This window comes from Plectropomus leopardus, chromosome 16, assembly GCF_026936395.1.
Source record: "Plectropomus leopardus strain MGB_pleo_1.0 chromosome 16, ASM2693639v1, whole genome shotgun sequence".
Taxonomy (NCBI): domain Eukaryota; kingdom Metazoa; phylum Chordata; class Actinopteri; order Perciformes; family Serranidae; genus Plectropomus; species Plectropomus leopardus.
Window position 1 is genome coordinate 13374775 of NC_142191.1, and position 22702 is coordinate 13397476.

At 40.1% G+C, this 22702-nt stretch overlaps 1 protein-coding gene and 1 long non-coding RNA gene across 2 annotated transcripts in view; one reads left to right on the forward strand and one right to left on the reverse strand.

The window, feature by feature from the left end:
• The window catches only part of mettl24 (methyltransferase like 24), a 54018-nt gene that overhangs the window by 15253 nt on the left and 16063 nt on the right, over window positions 1-22702 (reverse strand). Inside the window, exons 2-3 of the mRNA XM_042503321.2 lie at window positions 10014-10112; window positions 3467-3600 (exon numbers count right to left, since the gene is read on the reverse strand). Coding sequence (XP_042359255.2) covers window positions 3467-3600; window positions 10014-10112 — 233 coding nt within the window. The remainder of the gene's footprint in view (window positions 1-3466; window positions 3601-10013; window positions 10113-22702) is intronic.
• LOC148186848 (uncharacterized) overlaps window positions 1-22702 on the forward strand; it is a 51589-nt gene that overhangs the window by 4348 nt on the left and 24539 nt on the right. Inside the window, exons 2-3 of the long non-coding RNA XR_015779154.1 lie at window positions 1180-1416; window positions 21526-21610. This is a non-coding gene — a long non-coding RNA (uncharacterized LOC148186848). The remainder of the gene's footprint in view (window positions 1-1179; window positions 1417-21525; window positions 21611-22702) is intronic.

A 22702-nucleotide genomic window follows, 5' to 3' on the forward strand; every position in this document is an offset into this window, starting at 1 on the left:
GATGGAGGATGGGGGAGGCAACTTAGAATACTAGAGGTGAAAGGTGGATAACTGATCTTTCATGTGGAAAAACATCCCGCAGCCCCCGACTCCCCACAACCCCCGATCCACCAACATGTGACAGACCAATCAGAGAACAGCTGCTCATCCTGTCAAGGCACGGCCTTCCACGGCTCGTTAAACTGCATGCAAATTAGACACATCAACCGTATGCACGAAAAACAAAAAACGTTCTTATAAAGAGTAGACACACAAGTGTACATACTCAGTAATGCACTGAACTAAAAACACATACACACACTCTTGATAGTATTTGACATTTCTGTTAAAGTCAGTGCAGCAGTGAACTGTATTTGAGAGTTTTCTGAGTCTTCTGTAGAGCAGAGCAGAAGTCTCCTGAGATTAGGATACTCAGCATACCTGGCATACGTTCAAGTGTTTGACCATGAAGCGTGTACGTGTGTGTGTGTGTGTGTGTGTGTGTGTGTGTGTGTGTGTGTGTGTGTGTGTGTGTGTGTGTGTGTGTGTGTGTGTGTGTGTGTATTATACGTATAGGTCAGATAGGGGACACGGGGAGGAGAACATCACTCCCCATATGCAGAAAAGTGGAACTTCTGAGAGCAATTTGACTTGTTCAACTGTTCTGACTCTCAGGACTTTTCTTTTGTCACTTATAAAGTTTCTGCTTTTAACAGAATTTCATTTTTAGGTCAACTCTCTGTTATTGCATTAGCAAAAGTTAAGGGTCAACCAGGCATTAATTGAATTCATTCCGGAGGTCTTAGGGGATCAGTTAGATAGAGGAAAAATGGTAATGCAGCTTTCTTGATGTCAGAAATCAAAGCTGTGAGTCACATTTTCCCAAGCTGATATTCAGGTCAAATGTTAAAATGTTTGCATAAATCACTGAGAGAATGCATAATATTTCTTTTATTATAGGTGCATGTGCATGTAGCTCGCCTGCATGAGTGGCTTCCTATCAGTCAGCCAGAGGATATCAGATATGTTTTCCTCCAGTCTCTCCGTTTGACCCCTGACCCCCTTCTCCATAGAGAGGCAGGAAGCCAGAAACAGCAGTTTCTCCCTCCTCGACCACTGTCTGTGCCTGGCCTGCCTTGATGCCAGCACACCTGTGCTGTCTCTCAACAGTCAAATTAATAAGCTCCCTCTCTCCTGCAGAAAAATCCCTTCAGACCTTCACAGCACCTCTGCACAGCGGAAACACAGCGGAGGCCCAGCAGGGCGGAAACTGACCGAGCTGATCCATGACACCAAGCCAACTGGGAGTGATTGACTCCCCAATCTTAAGAAGGTCAAATACCTCGGCGGCCTGGCTGACTCCGTTCAAGATTACGTGCCACTCAAGGAGAGGAAGCAGAGGTGGAGTGGATGTGACGCTCCGGGTGGATGTTGGAGGTACAGTTAAAGCAGACACAGGATTATCTTTTCTTTTATTACAGTGTTACTCAACAATTTAAAATGTCCACAAGAACCACACACAAAACATAACTATCACAAAAAAGTGAATATACCTTCATTGTCTAAAAACAGGGATGCTTTATAAATACAGGTTCAGTGACCAATTTGTCATTGAAATTGGATGACGTTTAAAAGACAAGGCTAACAAGGGATGAGCAGAAAGAGAGACTCCTCCTCCATTGTGAGAAATTATTCTTCATTCTTTGATGAAATAGTGAGAGAAAGACCTGAATTTCTCCTCTTAGAAAAATCTTTATTGTCATGGGTGAAGTGACAAAGGCAGCAAGTGAGAAGATATATCACAGCCTGTCAGCGCAGCAGATGCTCATAATAACTGACGCATCTGCAGAAAACTCACTGACTGTCTGAAAATTAATGTTGCTCTACAGATGCAGCACATGACATCTTGTCTCAAAGCAAGTGTACAGAATGCAGTTTTTTTGTTTTTGTTTAAGTGCTACAATTAAGATCAGATTAATGTTAGAATAAAGGTTAATGTTTGACATGTAGTGGTGGGTTCAGATGTGTGCTGGGCCCTGATATGCCAAGCCAGCAGTCAGCCATCATTAATTTTTTTGTGGTACAGCATGTCCTGCACCGCCTGTGTTGGCTATTTTTTCAGTAATTGAGAGCAATCTGTCTGATCGGGAGTCGGGAGTTCAGCTCAGTGCACAAGAAGAAAAAAAATTGAGGAAGGTGAAAACATAACTAAAGTCGAGAGGGCATAAGATCAAAACAAATACGTGATATTAGGTACGATTTTTTTTAATCTTTGAGCTCTTTAGCAGTTTGTAATTTTTTGTGATATTGTTTGTAGTGCACAGTAAATATGATTTGTTCTTTCAACATCCAGTTGTGTTGTTAATGTGCTGACTGACTAACTGTCATCTTAAATCCATCCTGTTGGCCCTCTAGTTTTGTTTTTTGAGAGACGAATACAGGAGAAATATTTCCTCTTACGCAGGAGCACAACATATGTTCTAGTTGGCTGTTGGCTGTAGTCAGAGACCATTGATAAGCCGAGGCGGCCCACTTTAGATTCTTTTCCTGTATCTGTGTCACATGGGTTTCGCCATTTCCCCGCCCTTTTCTTGTTAGCCTGAGTCTATTTATTTCAGTGAGAAAAGTGAACATGAGTACGCATTATTAACCTAATTCATAGGCAACAAGCCTACATGTATTATAAATTTCTTTCGCCCTGTAGTCATTGAAATAAATATTGGACCTGGTTTTCACAAGCCACATATTTTCCAAACATTCTGACGAAAGAAAGACCAATCAGGAGAAAATGAACTCTGTCTGAGACATGTTTGTCTCTGCAAACCACTCTCCCAGTATCTGGCAACACAGAATCTCTTCTCTCTGTTGGTGCTGAATGGTCAGTCTGGTTTCACTGCAGCACTGTCGACATTTTTTAAACAGAAATTTAAATAGATGTGAAACCATGAATCAAAAGTTAAAACCATAATTAAACTTGTGTTTCTTTGCATAATACTATTACTGTTATTATTTAACCGTTTTTGGTAAGGAGGACAAGAGAACGTTATTTGACTGATATGATCCTGTACTGGGTTGATGTCTGATATTGAGCTAGCAGATGAAAACGAGTGGCAAAATAAGAAGCAAACAAATTTGTGTTATAAATAGTATATTGTTTTGAATTTGCTTTCATCCATCAACACAATACCTCCAAATGCAGTGGGGGGATAAGCCTGAGAACAGACCACGCTCACTTAGGAAACCTAGTGTATACCATTTCATACCATTGGCGCAGCTTATAATGCAGTATCTTTTGTTAAAGAGTACCTCTGGTCACTGTTTTAGTCTTTTTGGTGTGTTTATGTGCAACTTTTTGGCTAAGACACAGGCGGCGTGAGGCGTGAGACATCGGCTTTTGTTGGCACAAGTTTTTTGATGTTGATTTGGTGTGTCAGGGGCTTTAGGAAATGTATTCAGTGAAAAGGTGTAAGTGAGAGTCTGTACGCACCCAAAAGAGTAAACCCTGCAGTGTTTGCTCTGTATTCTGTGGATCAGGCTGTACTTGGGGTCCAGGCATGCAGACCAGACACTTTTGGTCCCCTCCTGAACAGCTTCCTCACCGACCAACGAAGCACACGACACCTGCACACATAAAACCATGCACATATTATAACAGCCATCTCTGCTATTGAGAACCAGAGCTTCTTCTCAAGGTTATGTTATGTCCCCTTGCTCAAACTGTGAGTCCTGTACAGTAAATGTAATGTATTATTGGTACAAAACAAGCACTGTATTGGGAAATGAATGGTATTTCCATTAGAGGAATGAGTTTTATTGGCTTTCTACAGTGTTCACACAATACGACTGTTCTCAAAGAGCTGCAGGGCTTCTTACATCTTCCGTGAGACGTCAAGGACAGAGCTCAGCAATTCACAAAATGCAACTGTTAAAATAGTATAAACCTTTGACAGACAGTGAACATTCAAGGCCACATACTGTACATGCTGTATGTATGAGTCATTTACTAAATGTACGTACATTAGTTTTCTCCACTCTTTTATTTGAGTTTTTCCTTTAAAGAAGTATTTCACTGCTGGAAAGATGACATTTTTTTAAAACTTAACCGTCCATGCAATAGAAAGACACAAACAATTTTGCTATTGGCGCTACATGACCAGAGAAACCACAGGAAAAGGCCTCTGGCATTTGGTTTTGCACAAGAGGTAGAAATCTAACTACCAGAATGCATTGCGCCACACCTGACCAATAAACACTTGCTGGTGGGTGACGTAAATCGAGCTTGTCAGTTTTAACAAAGGAAACAGTATGACAGCTGGTAGATTATAAACAATCTCAAATTAAAGTTAAACAGTAATCTAAAATTTGTTTTTGAGAAATTTTAGGTGAGAAATAATCATTGCAGTAACAGAATCATGTTCATTTTTGATCAGCTTTGATTTGTTTTACTGTTTGATTTCAGTTTTTTTTTTTTAAGCCTGCGTTTACACAATACAGGAAACATATGGCACCCACTTCCTGTTCACAAAAACTCTATTCTCTTCTCAATATTACAGATAAACAGTACACTAAACTATATTTCTCAAGACACTTTAGGTGAGAAATAGGCAATACAATAACAGAATCTTGGTTTATATTTGATTAGCACTGCCAAGTTTTACCATTTCATTGAGAGAGTGAAGAGAGAGAGGGGCGGGTCTCTCTCTCAATTTGCATTTGTCTTTAACGGCATTAGTCTAACCAGGTATCTTTAGTGCAAGAAGTTTAAACTACTGCACCAGCATTCAAAAGTTGCTTGGCTGACGAATTCTGAACTATTCTCATGTGATGAACATCTTAATATCTTAATATCTTAACACAGATGCTACAAATCACTGAAAGCTGCTACTGAATTTGACCCTGGGTGAGTGTGTGTTTGGACCTCAGTGCTGAACTACAATATGCGTACTATTCATCATTATGCGCAGCTGGGGTGGATGAATCAGCCGCACTGCCAAGTCTCTCAGCAATAGTGTGAGAGAACAGGGGAATGAAAGAAAGATGGTAAACAAGTAGGAGAGTGAAATATGTCTTCTTTATGTACATTATATGCAGAAAATTCCTTACAATGAGAGCAGATTGGCAGATTTGTCTTGTCAGTCTAGTGTGTTTTTATAACGTGTGTACCTGCTAAAACAGTGTACGTACACGCAGCAAACGTGCGTACATGTGAGTGTGTTGGTTGTGTGTACATCCGCAGTTTTACAAATGACTAAACTTTAGCGCAGGAGCTGCTGCTCAAATATTTGTTGTCTGGTTTCTTTAAGCTCCATCTGCTGCAGAGATTAAGTTTGCAGAGGAAAGAACAATATTGGCACAGACGTGATGATATGAAACATAAATCTATGGTTCCAGTGTGCACCATTCAAGTGTAAACAAGCTAGGATGTGTGAAAGTGTGTGTGCGCTCCTATGTTGTCTGCTGTGTGTTATTATCTAACACACACAGTTTACAGAGTTCACTCAGGTTAATTGAAATGAAGCCTGAGCAAAATGTATTACAGATATTTTAATGTAAAAGCAGTGAAGAATGAAGAAACGATTAGTGCTTTCCAAAAGTATTTTGTTGCCAGGGAACGATGAGCACTGCATGTCAGCTTCTCATAAAAGCACATCTCTTGTTTATTCAGTATTGACATTATTTGTGTTTACTTTCTCAGGCCAACACCATAGTTCCCTTGAGTTAGACTTTCACAGCTTCAAAAGAACCTCGCAGACACAGTGTCCTTGCTTTAGAGTATTTTTTAACTAAACGAGGAAGTCCAGATGTTCCTGTCCCCATTTAGCAGTTTTTAGCTTCTCCTGGGAGATCCCGATGCAATCCCAAACCACATAAGTTATATAATCTCTTCAGTCTATTTGGGCCTTCCCCGGGGTCTCTTAACATTTTGGATGTCTTTGGGATGAAGGCTGGTGGGGGGGACTTGGGTCATAAATTCAAAAAATAATAGTAACTAACACCAATAACTCTTGACTTCAATTGGAAGTGAGCCTTTTGACTTGAAAATACTTGATAGCTTCTCCCAAATATTAAAAAGTAGTGTGTGCCACAAATCAGTTATAACATTAATGCTTTTAATTCCCAGCAAGTCACCACTTAATTCACAGATCCACTTTGTCTGAACCAATCTGACAGCATCCTGTCACATTTCAGGAGAGAAGAACTGATTTTATGTTACAGAGCACTAGCTGAAAAAACAGATACCAAAGGTAATTATGTTCACATATAAAAACTGTGCTGCGGTCAACAAAAACTAATTGCAGTATGTGAAACATGCAGGTCAAAAATTACAGGCAGAGATGCATCAAATTCCAAAAAACTTGTTTTAACAAACACACAAATTTCTAAAAGCATTCATGAGTTTTGCAAATGTATTATTTGGTACCCTGTTAAAATGGCATTACATTTGGTGAATAGGGCATTATGACTTGTTTAGGGTTCAAAAGTAAAAGTTTAGGATTTGAGACTTACTTATGACTAGTAAAACAATGACTCGTTCACCTCAAGCATGTCTAGGTGTTCCACCTTTGCCTGCTGCCCAGATATCAATGCACTTGACCCCTTCATGTAGTTCTTTCATTGTTCTGACAGTTCAGGCAGAAAGGGAGTCAAGTGCACTGTCACCTGATGAAATCCCCCTGATGTGTCTTTGTTGCAAAGAGCACAAAAACTGTATTGTACATGTGGGTGGCCCAATAATGTATTTAAATGAATTTGGAGCAGGCTTCATTATGCCTGCCACTGTTAATTTGTTCCAGCTGAAGGCATTCATCAGCACACAATGTGCAATGAAATGTAAAATCACTTTTGATTATTTTGCCACTTCACATCTGCAGACGTATCAGTGTTACTGAACTGCTGAATAGTTTACTGAGCTAAAAGAATTGACCTGCATTCATTGAGCACACATTATAATAAATGAACAGTACATTGTTAAGCTAATCAAAAAAAAAACCCAGTACATTTCATGCTGTTAAAAATGCTTTTATAGAAACCTCTTATCTGTGTGCTGGTGCATGCATGCAAGATACATTGACTCCTATTGATTGGACAGTTATGTCGCAGGCCATCTCTGTGAGAAACAGCTCCACCAGGCACTGTGTCAGTCAGCATTACAGCTGAGGATGCCGCTATGCCCGCTCCAACTCCCTCCACCCTCGCCTGTCAGTGTGTATGACGGGCAGTTCCCTTCAACAGCTTCCCACAAACACACACACACACACATATACTCATACAATCTCTTTCTCTCTGTTCTCGTCCTTGTCTCTTCCCCTCTCACACACAAGTAGATGCACACACATATACACACACACACACACACATCCCGGGGCTAAATCATTATGAGCTGAATGTCTGCTTTGTGAGAGATACAGAACGTTTGCTTAGTCATTTGGAGTGGGCTACTCTGTGTCTCACTATATTGTGTGAGGGGAAAAGATAAGTTGCTGATTTATCCCCAAGCCCATTTCATTACAATAAAAACCGCAGCACATGTAATCCCCCCCAAAAAAAAAATGTCCTTCCATGTTTTAGGCAATGAAAATGAATCTGTGTTACCTTCACAGGAGGGACAAGGGCAACCAGTTCCCTTGATATTTCTCAAATGATGATGCTGAACATCTTAATCGATTTGTAGTAATTTAATACTGACATGCGCCAACAAACAAACCACAACATTTCATTGATTAAGTATGAATAGAGGGGCTGTGAGTTTCATCTGTATGGTAATCAATAGAGTAATGAATTATGTGTGTGCTGTCGAGCAAGGCAAATACTCTCCGGCTGAGCTGAATGTGAAAGAGGTGCCAGTGTATCTCAGTCATGGGCTGATAGATACAGGCTCGCTCTGATATACATAACAAAGACCTGTCAAAATAATGCACTTCCTAGCCTTCAGTAACAACAAATACTCCAATAACCTGTCTTCAAACTACAGTTTTAAAGGGACAGCTGACCCCCAAACCAAAAATCCTTTTTTTTTCTCTTACCTGTAGTGTTGTTTATCAATCCAGATCATTTTAGTGGGATGACTGATAGTTGGAGATATTAATCGTATGGAGACATCTGCCTTCTCTCCCATATAATGGAACTAGATGGTACTCAGCTTGTGGTGCTCAGAGCACCAAAAAATACATTTGTTTTGAGCAGTTTCATGTACAAACTATTTTATTTCTACTGAACTACACCCACCAACTGTATCACCACACAGAAAGAAGCGTGCATCCACTGCTAGCTCACATACACAGCCAGAAACTGCAACAGCTTTTCCCACAGGCCATACGACTGCTGAACTCTCTGTAACATGCACACATATAAAATATTTTACCCATTTTAGTAGTCTTTATCAGGCATCATAACACTTGATTGCAGTTTTATAGTATTGCACTTTATTATGTATTGCACTTGTCTCTTTTTAACTACGTCTTTTACCTGTCTCTCTTTTTATTTATTTATTCTTTTTATTTTGCACACTGGTCAAAAGAAACATTATTTCGTTCCACTGTATGTGTTCCTATAGGTATGAATGTAATGACAATTAATAAACTTGAACTTGAACATAGCACCACTGAGCTAGCTAACTTTTTAGCTTAGCCGAGGAGGACGCCATTAATGTTTACATCATGCGCTGTCATGAGCACAAGCCTCTTATGCATGAGTAGATGCTCTGTTCCTTTAGTGCAGTGATACGGCTGGTGGGTGTGGTTTGGTAGAGAGAAAATAGTTCCTATATGAAACTGCACACAGCAAGATCTGTGGATTGGAGTAACCAGGTCATGATTTCTGGAATTTTTTCTGGAATTTTTCAAATGTATATTTTTGGCGCTTTGAGCACCACAAGCTAAGTGTCTTCTAGTTCCATTATATTGGAGACAAGGTAGACATCTCTACAGCAGATATCTCCAGCACTCTGCAAATCGCACCAAAGCAATCTATATTGTTGAGTTGCACTACAGGTGTGAGGAAGGATATTTCTTTGAGCTCCACTTGAGAGGGAAATGAAACAGACCATCTTTCTTTGTTATGAGGGACTAATGTGAAAAGAGAATTTCACAAAACATAATTACTATTGACAAATCAGTAAATTAACTTTTTATCTTTCAAATGATTGCCACGCTTCTGCTTTGGTAAAGTCATTTAAAGGGCAAGTTCAGTATCTGTCATCTTGGACCCTATTTTCCAGTGTTTATGTGTCTGAGTGACTAATGGGGACGTTATTTTTTAAATTTGGAGTGACAGGCTCAGATTATTAAGTGTCTGATAACATTATGGAAAGAGTAGTAGTAGTAGTAGAAGTCAAAGAGTAAGACATAAACAATAATTTTATCATTGCAAAACACACTTAATTCAAAGTCACCTTGTGCAGGAGCCTTGGCCACCAATGTGCTATGAGTGGTCGACGATTAAAAAAAACACTAGTGCAAGTGCAGGTCCGTTTATAATCACCATAAAAACAATTAAAACTCACAAAAACAGTTTGGTTCTTCTTTCCACGGTTCCCACAATCAACAACTCTGTTTTGAGTCAAATAAATCCTTAAATCTCCCAGTTAGATGTGAAATTATGCTGGTACTTACACGCTAAAATGACTGTTACTATTACCATTTAACTGAATTTACAGTTCTCGTCTAAAAACAATACTTTTTGTACCCTGCAAGGACGTGTTCAGATTGTCTTCACATAAAATCAGCAACGTAAATTGTGCCAAGAAACCAACAATACTTTTTTTTCTGTTTCACACCTTCAAAATACTGTTGCATCTTCATATCTGCTCTGCAAATCTGCAATCAGACTGTCCTATTCATTTGTTCAGCTGTACTTTCGCAGTTAGCATTAGTAGGGAATGCACTTACTCCAGTTACGTTGCATCCCTGCATGTGACAATATTTATTTATGATAACAAACTTGGTGCTTTACAGATTCTTGTAATAAAAGAGATAGTCATAAATAACAGAAAGCTATTTCAAATACCAGTAAAAATTCAAACAATGATGACTCACTTGTGGTGTTGTGATGTAGTCGAGGAACCTTTTAGCTTCATCCTCCAGAGAGTGACTCACAGCGGCCCAGGGCTCCAAGTCTATATGCCACCGTGGCGTCTGTAGGAACACACACACACACACACACACACACACACACACACACACACGCACACGATCATCAACATTAAAATAACATGAAAATTGACAATAAACTAACATCAAAGTAGGCCACTCAAAAGAAATCTGGTGCAAGGACAACAACAAAGGGAGCTTTATACTTCCAGGTATTATAACCCACTTGTGTGTGTAGCTACTGATGGAACTGGGTCACAATGTGCTCAGTGGAGGATTTTTTTTGTCCCACCTGTGTTAGTGACAAATAAACTGCTAAAGTTCATTTCCATTGTTATTTTAGTCAAACGGGGGCTGCTAGTTATTCTCTTGTGTTCCGCGCTGCAAGGTACAGATTAAAAAAATCTAAAGTCCAGCTGTGATTCACAGTGGAAAACTAAGACCTTCGACTTCACCATCGGTCGGCTGTAGCGGCTCAGTGCTGCTGTGTGATTACATTCCTGAAATCTGGCAGAGCTCGACTTTACAGCCTGCTTCATTTCTACAGGAATGTGTCTGTTTGTGATTAGAGGAGAGGCGGTGAACAAGAGAGGAAAGAATAAGAGGATCAGTGCTGCGATGATGCGTTTGCTGGGTTGCACAATCATTTCTTGGGTCAAACACCATGGCCAAATGTTCATTAGCAGCTTTGGTATAAATTATCCTGGGTGATTTCACGATAGAGTGCATCCCTGCCCAGGATGCTCCTGCCTTCATCAGTGCTTTACGGGCACTGCAGTTTATTTTCAGATTTTCCATGGTTATGTACAGATAATTTTCTGGCTAAGCGAGCAAGATCATGTTTGGGTTTGCTCGATGCTGTGGGCACATCTGGTGAACAATCTGTAAAGGGCAGTGTGATGACATAGGAAAATAATCTTGTGTTGGAATTCACGCCCATGTTTCCATGCCTCTGTCTCTTTTTCTCACAGTTATGCCCTCCAGTTTAGCTTTGTGATTGCAGGCTCTACACAGTGGGGCGTGGTAGCTCTGCCACTTTGCTTTACAATCACACTGCTGATTTCAGCGTGAATAGTGGCTTTGTGTGATTGATAATTGAGATTGTGTGAAGGTCAAGTCTCTTATTTCCAGTGCCAGTGGATAGTTTACATTCACTCGAGCACACGCACCATGCTTACTTACTCAGTTCAATCTTTGTCAGCATGAAAATTGAGAAAACATGCTACCATAATGTCAGATACACACAGGAATGTCAATTTATAATGCTGTGTTCACATGGATCATCAGACAACAGGCCCCCGGGTACAGATATGCAAAGGCCCTGACACCTCAGACTTTTTTTTTTTGTTATTTTGTGACTCTTCATGTCCCCTCTGTTTTTGTACTTATATTGTGTGTATTTGCAGCTCCTTTACATCTCTTTGTGGTCTCTTTGTGTCTTTTTCTGGTTGGTAATTCATGTGGTATTTTGCAGTTGAAGGCCAGGGGGTCTGCTGAGATTTTAGGCCTCTAGGCATGTGCTCCATTCACACTACTAATGACACAGCAACAGGCTATAAGTCATTGTCAGTGAAAACCAGTGACATGAAGCTACAAACTGAAGCCTGACACTTGTGGCTTCAGACTTGCGTGAGGCACTAAGAATCAAAACTGAGCTGGCGTTAAGTTTTATCAGCACTCCAATGATGCCGTGAAGCTTCAACCAATCATATGCTTTTGTTTCTGGCTGTGTTACTGTGTTAGGGCACAGTCACACATAAGTATAATTAACACTGGTAAATATTCTCCTCTCTTTCACTTCTATTCAGTGCGAGCATTGACTTGCCTCCACTGGCAAAGCGTATTTGCATCTTCCCAGTTCAGCTCTGGTAAACTTCGACTGGCAAAATTACAAGTCGAAGTTGGTTATTGGCCGAAAGCAATGTGCAGTATGTGCGGAAGAGAGAGTGATTGATGCCGAGTCTAATCAGGAGATATTGTATGATACTGGCCAGGAAAAAAGACAGACTGGCCTACTGGCTGGCTGTGAGTTGGAAAGCAGGCATGGAATGTAAGAAAATGAAAAAATGTACCAATATTATCTTATTTAATAGTATAACAATAGTATAGTATAGCAAGCCAAATAACATTAGCTAGCAAGCCAGCTTTCCGTGTGTCATACCCAACACTGCCCACATTCAGCACCAATATCACCTCAACAGGTGATGTTCACTCTCCTGGCTTTGATTATCTGTGACCGTACCCTTATGTACGTGTCCACAGGAGCATTTTAGGACGTGAGGGGTGGCGCTGATTCCCAGCATTGTATTCTTGATGATCACGCCACAAGGCCCATGGGTTGTCAGCTCCCAGATTTCATATCGAACCAACATAGTGGCTTGTTTGGAAACTTTTTCTTAAATCTCAAAAGCAGTTCACCGAAATGTGGAGGTGAGATATTAGCCATGCATTTGCTAAATCTATCTACCTTTTAGATAGAAATGTAAAAGTTTTTCAGGAGCTTCCAGAGGCAGCGGGTCACACTGGACACTTTGGATTTGGATAAATTAGCTTAGATTGCTCCGACTGTCTACAATTAATGGACTTGCCGTTTCTCTCTTCATTTACTGTTGGTCCCTCTGGGCGACTATTTTTGGATTCCTCTGGTTCCTGTGTATGCTGGACTTTTTGTTGTTGTAGCAGTAATCAAAGTGTTTTTATTGATTTTCACATTAACATTAATGTTGTTGTAGCAGTAAGTATAGCAAACTCAGCTCTTTTCAGTATGCATGTACAATGTTCCATCAGTATTTAGTATTCATATACCTTAATACGTTTATATATACTGACCTTTTGTGAGAGTGTATGTGTGTGTGTGTGTGTGTGTGTGTGTGTGTGTGTGTAAGTGTAGGTGTGTCTGTGTGTATGTTTGTGTGTGTTGTATGTGTATTTTACTTATTGGAAAAACTGCAACTAAAATATGCATTAAGGAACCTCATGCAAATGAGGAGGGGGCACTTGTCTCTTGAAAAGCAACGCAGCCCTCCCAGAATGCATTGCACAGATGCTTACATAGACAAATAATGGGAAACAGGAAAATGACACATCCTATGGACACTTTTTTTAGGGTAAGTAAGATGACATTATGGTAGCCTTCTGTGTATTGCGGTGCACATTGGGATGTAAAAAATGGGTCATCAAAACCATGAATTTTATTTTATATTTTAACTTTAGATGTTGTTATGTTGAGTTGCTTTGTAGCAGACACACAAGCCCATGACAACGTAGACTGACTATGTTAACAAGTGCTTGAGCACAACTACAATGGCTTCTCTGTGATAATGTAGCTGGCTATGCTTCTGTTTTGTTACTCGTAGTTTGAACACAGCATAAGCTTTTAAATACATGCATGTGCTCACAGACACTCAAACACACACTTGTGTGCACACACACACACACACACACTTCGCTATAGATCTAAAACCATGCATAGATTATCTACTAATGCATTTTCTATGATAGGGCTGTGTTTTCCTCCTCAGTGCACACATATAAACACACACTTGTACACTTACATTCAAATTCATACATATGCACTTGTGGACATACACATATACTCACAGCACTGTGCTAATACATTATCTATGGCAGCGCCATGTGTGTCATTTCCTCCTCCAGTGATGCTGATCCTGGACCTGCCACACACAGAGAATCACTGTCCCTTTAATGTCTGCAGAGCTGCATCCATGCAACAGTATTCACTATTTGGCATTCAGCCTTTAATCGATTCGTGGCGTGTCAAAACATCTGAATGCTCACCGTGCCTCAATCCTCCCTCCCTCTCTCTCCATCATGTCATCCCTCTGTTTCCTTTCCTCTCTTTCCTTCTCCAACACGTCTCATTTCTATCTCTTCATTTGTTTCTCTCTCGTCTGTCTGCCTCTCCTTCTCTCTTCAGGGTCTCAGTTTAAAATAATTGCACTCGTGATGCATGATCAACGTAATTACCCTGCAGGACAAATAGGGTGATGGATGTGCTTGAATGGGTTTCAATCTAAAGCTTTTTTCTTGTGCGGATTGATTTTCCTGATTTTCCCGTCGCATTAACAGGCCACAGAGGAATATTTAGGATAAGTATCATAACTTAACCTATTCAACTCCAATGAAAGACCCATTTTTGTCTTTTTTGATCAGGACAGCAGATCAGTGGGGGGAGCTAACAGGTGGTGTACGTCATCTGAAAGCAAAGTAGATGAAGTTTAATTTTAGATGCAGATAGGCACCTATTCAAATTCAATCCAGTGTTTAGGGGCTTAGAACATTATGATGGAAGTATATGTTGGCCATTCTCATGCTCAGTTATGCCTCTAGTTGTTGCAGCAATTTTTGTACTGATACCATCTGTTACAGAGATTTAACACTTGTTTAAGCACTTTTTACAACTCAAGAGTTGATAAAAATGGTCAAACATCCCTCCAAAATACCACATTGAGACACCAAGATATTTCGGAAAACCATAGGAGAAATCCTTGTTGTGATTTGGTATCATAACCTTTGACATGTGTCAAAGGTTATGATACCTGTAAAAATTGGTGATGGGATGGTGAGCACTTCTGTCATAGAAATTGCTAAGAAAACCCCTTATTGTTAATGTACCTATGAAGGCCAATAGCCCAGCACCTGCTAATGTGTGCTCACCTTTTTTCTCTGATAACTTAATTTGTAATCACTCTTTTCTGATCCAGACATTTAGGAAGTTTTTACTAGAAGCTGTATTATCTTCAGAGGTTCCCTCTACTCCAAATCAAACACAAAAGGTGATTAAAACCAGTGGAAACACAAAATGTAAAAATTTGTGTTTTTACAACACGGTTGTCACAGAGGATCCAATCACTATGGTGACTGACCCAAAAATGCAAATGGCCCTGTCTAGAGCCAGTATTGGTTTGTCCATTCAGGGTTACTGTAGAAATATGGCAGTGCAACATGGTGGACTCCGAAGATTTTATTTTTTAAATTTTTATTTATTTTTTATTTAACCTTCATTTAAACAGGGAAGGCCATTGAGTGCAAGCTCTCTTTTGCAACATTACATTACTTGCAGTATTACATTACATATAAAAACAGTAAAAGCACACCACAATAAACACTGACAAAACACGAAAAAAGTAACATGTGGCAGATAAGGACAACAACTCATTCAAAGGTAACGAAAATTACAGTGATTCATATTTTCATGTGATTTCATGTGATATGCTGAAGAAAACATATATTCCATTTCTGCTAAAATATCCCTTTAAATCTTTGGACCTTTCACTTTTGTCATCATGATAAATGTACTACAGGACAAAAACTTTTTGATTTTTATCTAGGGCTAAGCCTCCACATGGAGACTTTGCTGCTCAATTCCTCCATGAAATTTTGATTCAGATCTCATAGCAGAAAAACTGCAAAGGCCACAATCGGACAAACAATCTCTGACAAAAAAGAACAGAAATACCAGTTCCAATCAACATCGCTCCGAAAGGCCAGGAGAGTTTTACAGCGACAGAGAGACTGCATGTCTGTCTGGGAGTCTGTTATTTACACGTAGACAAATAACATCCACCTTTCTGCATCCCGGGGACTCTGAAAGCTCCCAGAGCGCTCTGTGTCCATGCTGCCCTTTTCATCTTCTCACAGAGTCCTCCCTGCAAAGCTCAGCTATCAGGGCCCATACATCAGCCTGGAACAGGTTTGGACAGGACTGCTGATCAGAGGGCAGATATCTGGGACAATGGACTCACTGGGATGTTGCAGTGTGTAAAGTGGGGTTGAATAACAACAGAGAGGGAAAAGGTGGAGGAGGAAAGAACAGAGGGAGGGTGGAAGGGACTCACATACTTCCTGAAATTTATGGCAGAGAAGAAATGGAAATATTGGCAGATTTCGCCACGGAAAGAGATGTGCATCCAAGATTTATAGTTTAGAGAATTTACTGGAAACCAGCAGACTGACTCCTTTAAATCAGGTTTAAATCCAAATCTAGTTTCCTAACAAGCTGCAATTATTTTTCTTTACATGTGAATATATTTGTTGAAAAATAAATCCAATCTTTAAATCTTTTTTTTTTACTGCCCCTAACACTGAGATCCAAGACAGAGATTGTGTGTTTGTGTTTATACATGCATTATACTGTACATATAAGCTCTTATTAACTGCTGAATCATCACTTAGCAGTGATGAGATTAGTGTTAAGCCCTGTGTTCACTCAAGCATCAACAAGTCATCAGCGCCTCAGGGACAGCGGAGGTAAGCAGTGTTAACAACAAACACACAACATCACTCAAAAGTGTCAAGGCTCAGCTGTTTAGACCTTAATCCCAGACATTACATATGACAACATCCTCAGCAGAAGCATGTCAGGTAGCTGCCTTGACATGACTGGAGGGATGGAAAATGGAAGTTATTGATTAAGTTGGTTTAATGACATTGGGAAGCTGTTGAAAATTTGCACTTGAAATATTCAAAATACTTAAAAGGTAAAAGAAGTTGAAGTGGATGGTAAAATAGAAGCTCTGAAAGAAGTTTCTGTTCAAGTGTAAGCACTGAATGAAGTGAAGTGGAAGTGCTGAGTGGAAGTTGAGTGCAGTTAAATTGAAGAAGTGCTGAAAGAAGATAAAGATTTGGTGGCACCTGAAATACAAGTAAACACAAGCTTAAGAGACTTTCATGTTTTGTTCTACAACATAAAATATGTAACTTCTGAACTTTGAAGCTTTAATGTGACTTTAAAATGGTGGTTGCTAACAAGTGGCTAACTGAGACTACAGAACATCATCTAGTCGCACCGCACTGAACACAGCTTTACCTAATAAAGGTGTTGACGTGATGTAGTGTAGTATGTTTATAGTATTAACGTTAGCTTTTTACTTCTGGTTATGGCATTTAGGTTTCAAAAAAGAAAAGTAAAAGTGGTGTTCATTTTTGAAGGTTATTTTGCTGAATAGAATCTTTTTCTAAATAGATGTTTAAGTTCAAGTTCAAGCTCATAAGTCGTGTACAATTTCCGAGTTAGCAATCAGCGTACACAACTTATGAGCTAGCTCGCAGTTATGGGTTGTATTGATTTTAGTTCTGCTAACTTCTGGGGTAACTTCTTGTAATGCCGTCCAAATGCAGTGGGTTTGAATGCCTAGCTTCCTGTTTTTACAGGAAGTGAGAGTGCTAAAAGGAGTTCAAGATTCAGTTAAAGTGAAGGTAACAAATTGAGTCTGAGGGGTCCATCAAAGTGGCATTCCTTAAAGGAAGAAGTGCCTGTTCCAGTGTTCGAACTGAAAACTGATGTCAGTCAAAGGATTGGCTTATGAGAAAGCACTGCAAACAGTTGGGGTTCACTGTGTCCAAACAGCTGAAGTTGTGGTCGTTTTTCTTTTTTGTTTTGCTTCAGAGGTTACAATCTGAGACTCGAAAAGGTTTGAAGTGTCTTTTGAAGTGTAAGCATTGATATGAGTGTCACTTGAGGTGTGATCACTGAAAGTGGATGAACTCAGTTCATTAATTGAATTAGAGACGAAGGTAATACAACAAAATTTACCTAAATGGTGTAAAATGTATTCTATTAGTCTGAATCCAGACACATTTATGCCTTTCCTTTTTATCCAACCCTGTCTTCTTGACCTTATGTTGGTATGTTACTAAATTACTTTCTTCATTACATTGTTGTGGCAATGTTATCGCTTCCTGGATTATGTTCAGAGACACTGTCTTTCTGGTAATGAAACACTACATTCATGTAGTCTTCGGACTTAGGTGATTGGGCAGCATGGCAGGTGTACAGAGTGCAGGACCTTGACACCAAAACTTATGGTTTGAGTCCAGCCTCCTGTTTTAGGTTTGGGCAGGAAAAGCACATTGGTAATGGTTAGGGGGAGACTGTGATTTCTGTTAAAGGTTGATTAATAAAAGGTACCAACAACGATGCTGTCACTATGAGTGGATACAGTGAATATTTTGCAGATATGTTTAGTATCTACATTTTTGGGACTTGCCAGGTACTTTAATTAGCAACACTCCCTCATTATGGTAAAAGAAAACAAGCATTACATCCAAAATGTATTTGCTGTTTCACATTAGTTGAATATAAAAAAATCATTATATTGATTAGGGATTTTTTAAAAAAAGGATTTTTCATTTTAACATCCGTGCCCCCTTTTGATCGCTATGGAGCCTTTCTGCATGGCCTGCATGTCTCGATGAAGCAGGGTGTGTTAGCGGATCTGTGGCTCTCTGCCTGGTGTGAGAGAAGTGTGAGCAGCCAGGCCGAGCATGAATAATCCCCCAGGGATAAGAGGATGGATGGGTGGACAAGAGATGACTGGATAAAACAAGAGAGGACTGTCTGCCAGAATAATGAAGGCGGATAAGAAGAATCGAGAGGTGGGAGTCAGAGGAGAGGATGGACAAACAGACGGACGGAGGAGGAAATGTGCCTCACTGTGAAGGAAGAAGATTTCTACACCTTTTTATGGATTTACACCAAGAATAAAAAACATCAATACATAACGATTGTTGCTGTGGTCAGAGCACCTCAGAGGACATGGCACAATCAGTACCCGAGTAAACAAATTGTCGCTTGTGTATCAAATGTCACACAGGAGCCAGCCACAGGTGAGCTGTGACTGCCCATTTGGAAACCATAAGGCCCCAGACGAAGCGATGCCAAGTCAGCACCGTCTGTTGGTAAAGTGCCAGGGTGGCTGAGAATCCGCTGCCCATTTTTTGCAATTGCTCTCAGTGGAATCCAGATGCTTCAGAAAAATACCACCAAGCTGTGCAGTCAAGAGGTCAAAGCTTTCAGTTCAACAGCGTGTGGAATATTGTTTTAACACTATGGAGTGTCTTGAATTTAGGAAATGTTCTTTGACAGGCTATATTTTCCTGACAGCCTGGGTAAAAACTCAACAGTACCTCTGTGCCAAATGAAGGTCAAGACATGCCATGGACAAGTGGGCAGACAGAGAAGTGGTGGTTTAATGAAACAGCTGGAGGCTGATTCACATTAACCTCCCTCTGATTTGGAGGACTTGGTGAACTCAGGGTGAGAGACCATATCGGAGACTCATGCTCCTGGGGCCTGCACTAATGTGATTCAGGGAAAAATAAAGAATGATGCTGGTTTTTTCTCAGAACTTTGGTGCAGTGTGAACTTTATCAGAAGGAGAAGAATAGTATTTTGCTTTTAAAGACACAAAAACACAATCATTGTATTAAAGACAAAATGAACAATGGTGTTTTGGTTTCTCTACTGGCCATGTTAACAAGCAAAAAATGAGGAGGAAATTTGAAAAATGAGTTTGTGTGTAAGGAAATCTAACTACCATGTTGCAACCAGGGTTGTAGTGAAGACCACTTTAACCGAGACCAAGTTTAAGACCAAGACCAGAGTGTAGCAAGCCAGAGACAACACCAAGACTTTAAGGGATTGATAGGAAGTTCAAAACCAAGACCAGAGTGCTGCAAGACTGAGAAAAGACCACAACTTTGAGGGTTCGAGAGCAAGTCAAGACCAAGATAAGAGAGCATCCAGATTGAGGCAATACCAAGACTTTGAGGGGTTGAGAGTAAGTTCATGTTTAAGACCAGAGAGTAGTGAGACATAAACAAGACCAAACTTTTGAGTGGTCAGTATGAAGTTCGAGACCAAGATCAGAGTGCATCAAGGCCAAGACAATACCAAGACTTTGAGGGGTCAATAGGAAGTTCATAACCAAGTCTAGACAGTTCTGAGCCCATGAAAAGATCAAGACTTTTTGGGGGGTCAAGAGCAAGTTGAAGACCAGAGTGTATGAAGACCAAGACTTTAAGGGGTTGAGAGTAAATTCAAGACCACAGTGTATCAAGACCATGGCAAGACCAAGACTTTAAGAAGTCAAGAGCAAGTTCAAGACCAGAGTGTATCAAGACCAAGAAAATATCAAGACTTGGAGGGGTTGAGAGCAAAAAAGACCAAAACTATGGTGTATTGTGACCAAAACAAGACCAAGACTTTGAGATGATGAGAGCAGGTTAAAGACCAAGACCAGAATGTATCCAGACCGAGACAATATCAAGACTTTAAGGAGTTAGGAGCAAGTCAAAGACCAAGACCAGAGTGTAGCAAGAGCGATACTTTAAGGGGTCAAGAGCAATTCAAAACCAAGGCCACAGTGTATGAAGACTAAGAAAAGACCAACACTTTGATGGTTGGTAGTAAGTTCAACATCAAGATTAGTGTTCTGAGGATGAGACAAGACAAAGGCTTTGAGTGGACAACACTGGAGCTCTATTGAATAAGTAACAAGTCTCATTTAGACACTTGTTAGGAACCACTTTTTTAAGACACTAAAAGCTTCAGCGTTCATGAGTGAGGTATTTACTGATTTATTTTATGTCATAGATCAAAACATAAACTCTTCACTTAGTGCTAACCACGGACCTTATTTCACCCACTGACTCTGTGCTGAAATGCTAATTCATTTCAGGTTTTAGGACTTATTCCTGGGGTTCTCTATAAAGAGTGCATTTTTAAACCATTGATGCTTAGAATATAACTATATGATAGATACAGGATAATCACATCAAATCAGCCTTACTGAGCTCTATCGCTCTCACTAATCTGGGATATAGAGTAGACTGGCAGTCGGACTGGACCCAGCTGTCTCCACTTCCTGCAGTGTCATCTCTATTCCTCTGGCAGGCCGGGCTCAACAGCCAATCCCAGCTGGCAACCAGAGTACAGTGGGAGACAGAGAGGGTATAACAGAATTAAAGCGGAGGATTACGCTGATCTTTTTTAATAAAGGCAGTAATCTCAGAAGAGTTTAGCCTCAGTCTCAAAGGCAGAGTGATGCTGTGGAAGAAGCCTGTGGGGGAGTGGAGAGATACTGTACATGAGAAGGGGGTGGAACTTAAGTGTGTGTGTGTGTGTGTGTGTGTGTGTGTGTGTGTGTGTGTGTGTGTTTGTAAAGAAAAAAATAACAAAATAGGAGGTTGAGGCGCATATGGTGTAGATAGAGGATGAAGAGATTGTTCTCTTCTCTGTACTGTTTTTTCTTCGTAGGAGAAACCCACATCTGGTATGCATTTAGCAGAGCGAGAGAAAGAAAGCTGGATAATGACTGAAACAATCCTGGAAATGTTTATTTCACAGTGCTGGAGTTGAATTAACCTCTGAATATTATTCGACATTGAGGCTTTGTATCCGTGCACGCGACGCTGTGTTACATTACATCACACCCATTCCCACACTGCACACTGCTTGGCAGTAGCACTATCTGCCCACGTGCCGTAAATCAAAGCTGATTGAAGACCAACACGGGCTCATTCTCGCTCAGCGCTTTGTGCCATCGCCAACATGGCAGCCTCATTTTGCATCCATCTAGCTTAAATCAAACATGATCTGTGAGCTAACCATCTTGCCTGTGCAAAGCATTTACATTTTCATGTTTTTCCTTCCCAGGTTCATCATAACAAGCATCCTCAAAATACTGTGCTCAACCGAGAGAACCATATAAGCTTGGGCATTCCAGATGACTAAATGACAGGTATGAGAACACTTCACACTAAATTCATCAGATAATTATGGCATAAAAAGACTGAATAGTTGCTCAAATTGTCAAGGACAAACCTCTTAGAAAACTGTCACAGAAATATAAAACTTGAAGGCAGAGCTCCATTCAGTGGCACAAATTAACTTGTAGCTCTCATTCTGCTGGTATTGCTGCCCTTTTCCAGCCCTGCCTTTACACTGAATGTTAAAGGTAAACAAAGAAAGCCATCTGTGCACATCACAGCAGAAGTGTGTGACACAAAGGCATTCAATAGTCAGGCTGTGCAGATAGAAGTTGTCATTTAAGGCTTTACACTACAGGTTAAAGCAGTGTTTTCCTGCGCTGGTCAATTTTTGGCTATTTCACTTCCGTAACATGAGGTCTTTTTTTAGACAATTGAAAAGTAATCATCTAAAATACAGATTTAGGTGTTTATTTTAACTCTGATTTTTTTCTGGAAATGTATGCAAAAAGTGCATATTTGAATAGATATTGCCTCATTTACATATTAATTCATATATTTTTAAAAAACCTGTAATTTAAAAAAAAACTGCCTTAATGTGTGCAATCAACTGGGAAAGTTTTGTGGAATGGAATTGGCTGGTGTGCGTATTTTGACATGTATGGTTACTGACAAAGCAGTGGTATTTGATAAGTGGAGATGAGAACGCCTTGCCTCCCCTCATTTTAAATTACATGATATGCAGGTAGCAGACACAGCAGACAACATACTTATCTATGTATCTTTGCGGTAATCATCGTCTAATAGAAAGCCACAGTAGGAAATTGCAGTCATTGATAGCTGTATGAAAAAACACTAAATACTGCTCACGGCTGTGTGAGGGTTTGTTTTAAAGGAGAGGCAGCTGTGTGTGGTTTGGTTTGATAGATTTCATCAGTTGTGTGTATTTGAAAAAAAAACACAGATGCTCTTATCACACACACACATACACATGCATTCACACATACACAAACACACATGTGCGGTAAAGCTAGCGCTCTCTGGAGTCGTTTGACTTGTCATGACACATACTGTCATCTTACACATCTATAGAACTGACTGTTGCCTTGGAAACGCGGTCCTCT